Raw genomic sequence first — 3,759 nt, forward strand, 5'->3', positions numbered from 1 at the left:
TCTCGGAAATCTGCTGGCCCAATGGTTTCCCTTCGTGGCAGAATTAATAGTCAAGATTATTTAAGCATTTTATCTGATCAAATTCAGCCTATGGCTGCAGAACTGTTTCTGGAGGGAAATGCAATCTTTCAGGATGATAATGCACCAATTCACACAGCTACAGGTGTTACTGAATGGCACGAGGAACATTCTAGTGAAGTTGAACATCTTATCTGGCCACCACAGTCCCCAGATCTCAATATTATTGAACATTTATGGTGCATTTTAGAAAAATAAGTAAGGAGTCGATATCCTCCACCATCATCGCTACAAGAACTGGAGACTGCTTTAGCTGAAGAATGGGGAAAAATTCCTTTGGAAACAATTCAAACTTTGTACAAGTCCATACCTCATAAAATTCAAGCTGTAATTACTTGCCAAAGCAGTCCTACTCCATATTAAAATAAATTTGTTTAAAATTTTAAGGTGTTTCCATTATTTTGTCCAACCTCTGTATATACAGGGTGACCCAAAAGTAGATTTACTGTTATTATCTCATTCACATTCATATATTAACAGTTTAGATCTTAATTATAAAAAAATATGAAACCATCATTCTATGCTAATTTAGTTAATTTTGTCAAGCTCCCTTTTCAATTTGTAAGATAGAAATTTAAATGTAATAGAATGTTTTAAAAGAAATTTAAGGTGCCTACGTGATAACTGTAAACCTACTTTTGGACCACCCTGTATGTGTGTGTGTGTGTTGTGCTGGTTTATAGTATTAGAATAAAACTGTACACTAAGCTAAGCGACATTAGAAAGATGTACTGGCCAATCTTATATATTTACAAACTTGGAATGTGGCTATAATCGCACTCTTGACATATCTCTGATAGGCTCCAGGCCTGGGGATGCTGTTGGTAACGCCATTGCTGATGCTGTCGATATGGCGCAATGATTCAGCAATGTTATTGCCATGGTTATCATTTCTGGTCATATGGTTGGCGATGTAGCTGCCAGTGTTAGTGTGGGCGCAACTAGTGGTAACATAAGGTGCAGGGCTGGTTATCCCATCGGTGTCAATAATTGTTTGGTCATTGTCGGTGGTGGTGGTGGTAGTACTGGGGATGCTGGATACTTCCTCTGTGTTGCTGGTCCGGGATTGGTCATCATCTCTAGGTGTGGTGATTGTACTGGTGGTAATATATGGAGCGGGCCTGGCCATTCTATCGATGTCAATGATAATGGTTTGTTCCTCATCTTTGGCAGTGGTACTGGGGTTGTCGGTTACCTCCTCTGTGTCAATGGTCCTAATCTCTGGCTGTGGCGATGTACCAGTGCAAGACCTGGTTAATCTACTATTATTGCAGTTGGATGGTACATTGCTAGTAATGAGGATAGCAGGTCTAGGTGTCACTATAGCTTAATAGATGACTACCCTGCAAGAGCAACCTGCCTCCTCCTGTGTATTGTGGGTGCTTGTTAAAATGCTTTTTATGTTAGGTGCAAAACTGCCTGTTAAATAATTGCCTGTATATATGTGTGCGTGTGAAATGTTTATCTATTAATTCAAGGAAACTCCTTCCCACACTAGTCTTGATGTTGAGCGAGAAGAGTGGTGCAAAACAAACGATGTTTCTGTGGCACTTCCTTTTCCGGGTGCTAGGGTCTGGCATGTAGGAAATGCAGTCCTTAAACCCACTTGATTCAGGTGCCTCGTTGTAGTAGGGAGCAGCAGCGTTGAAGATGTCTTGGCTAGAGGATAGATTCAAGATCCTCACTTTTACACCCTTCACTAGGTTCTTGAAAACTATAGTTGGTGACAGGAGGCTGTGCTAATATAGAACAGTTTCTCATTTGGCTTGTGATAGGGCCTGTATGTATCAGAGCCCAAATCTAAATAACATCCAGGAAATCTACTGTGGTGAGATTAGTCTCAATGGTGATCTTGAGTGTCATTGAGCCTAGGGACTTATTAGGTTCTTTCTAAGTCTATCTAGTGTGTGTCCTTTGGCTCCTCTAGAGATAGCTGGGGCGTTATCTCTGTTGAGACTGAAGAGGACCGAAGGAAACCTCTTCCCTAAGATGTCCAGGATGTACAGTCCGATAAGATCGCAGACATCGGCATTGTCATAGGCTCTCATAGCCACATTGAAACAGACATCAGAGTCAGATTGCTTGACTCACATCAAATCTTTGTTGAACAGCACAGTCTTCCTGGCATGCATGATAACGCTAATATCACTAATATCTGTGAAACCCCCAATAAAGGAAAGTGCCTTCATCCACAACTCCTTTGAAACTAATAGATTAAAGTCAAGTTGAGGGGGGCCCTTGTTCACAGCAAGTTGTTTTACATCTATTACACTATTTTTCTTTTGTTTCTTGGCTGTGGTGAGGCGTCTCGGAACATTCATGATGTGAATGTTCCGAGTCCTCTCCCCACCCCGTTCGTGAGCGCGCGTTTTTTTCTTCATATTCGTTCCCAGCAAGTTGTTTTACACCTATTAGTCTATTTTTTTTTATTTATGAGCCCGGGTCAAACGCTTTAGTTTGACCAAGAAGTTATGGGGAGGACGGGGGTGCTATTATCCTTGCGTAAGGCAGAATTTTGACCAGTTGTAATATTTCCATTAAAAACTGTTAACGAATATGTAATTGCGATTATGATTAGGATAGGTGTCATAAATATGCTGTTTCATGAAAATTTCAGGCATCTTTATATTCCTGTATTGTTTCCTTTGTCGTGAATGTAGAATCACCCTACTTATTCTGTTACACTACTCAATTCTACTGTGGAATCGCGATTGTATACACGTTGTCACATAGATCATACAGCTCAATAATATAGAATACCTTACCGACACATAGATGTCAAGCACCCATCCATAAATTTTCAAAAACTGGAGTATTTTCTGGATGTGTTGTTTGACTGATACAACAGAGTCAATATTACTTGGCAAAGCAAATACAGAATCACGCTCCGCCATGTTCATAGCTATACTGCTACTCTCCACACCAAGGGTAATGTTCCAATTTTAGCTTGAATAATTTTAAAATAAATTATACCTTATATTTCGCAAAATGAGTTTATTATTAATAAATATGATCTAGAAACGAGAATCATAGGCAATTTTCATAATTTTTCCGACAGCATAAGTAAAGTTTCCCAAGCAAAGGTAGGATCAAGTTATTGTGAACAATATATCTTGATCATAACAACATTGCTGAAAGTTACTTTATTTATCATAACAATGCTACTTATAAACATTTAATAAGAACGTGTTTTGTAACACTGAAATACTAGTTTCTGAAGTAATTACTGGATTTATTACGAAGGTAAGTTGCATTACTATTTTAAAGATATTCATTTTTACCAGCTTTATTTAATCAAACATATGGCTTCACACACACTTATATACAACGTGACAAATTGAAATTAAAGTGTTCATTTTTTTTTTTTTTTATACAATCGGAACCTCCGCCGCCATTGCGCGGGTGGAATTTAGGGGCGATAAACTTCGGAAATGTGTTTGAGAAATGTATAGAAATTCTGGAAATTTTTCTTTGCCGTAAATCCATACATTCCTCGATACATAGATTCGTCGACGCGGGACCATTTCATATCGCCCGATGAACCAGTGACATACTTCAACCGTCTTGAATTGGGACCAATAGGTCTCTGTTGTTTGCGCAAGCGCCGGTTTCAGAGTCAACGAAGTTTTGTGAATGGTTTACCGTTCGGCGAATATGGTTAATATATAGATCCGCACCCGG

At 39.1% G+C, this 3,759-nt stretch overlaps 1 protein-coding gene across 7 annotated transcripts in view; it reads right to left on the bottom strand.

Annotated features, from left to right (window-relative positions):
- The window catches only part of LOC106879509 (methyltransferase-like protein 25B), a 140,030-nt gene extending 137,017 nt beyond the window's left edge, over positions 1–3,013 (bottom strand). For all 7 annotated transcript variants that reach the window (XR_008265833.1, XM_052974174.1, XM_052974169.1 and 4 more), the window contains exon 1: positions 2,844–3,013. Coding sequence is in view for 4 of the 7 variants with exons in the window: in XM_052974169.1 (XP_052830129.1) it covers positions 2,844–2,978 (135 nt within the window). In the remaining 3 variants the exon portion in view is untranslated. The remainder of the gene's footprint in view (positions 1–2,843) is intronic.
- Between the last annotated feature and the right edge of the window lie 746 nt (positions 3,014–3,759).

The sequence above is a fragment of the Octopus bimaculoides genome, chromosome 17 (assembly GCF_001194135.2).
Source record: "Octopus bimaculoides isolate UCB-OBI-ISO-001 chromosome 17, ASM119413v2, whole genome shotgun sequence".
Taxonomy (NCBI): Eukaryota; Metazoa; Mollusca; class Cephalopoda; order Octopoda; family Octopodidae; genus Octopus; species Octopus bimaculoides.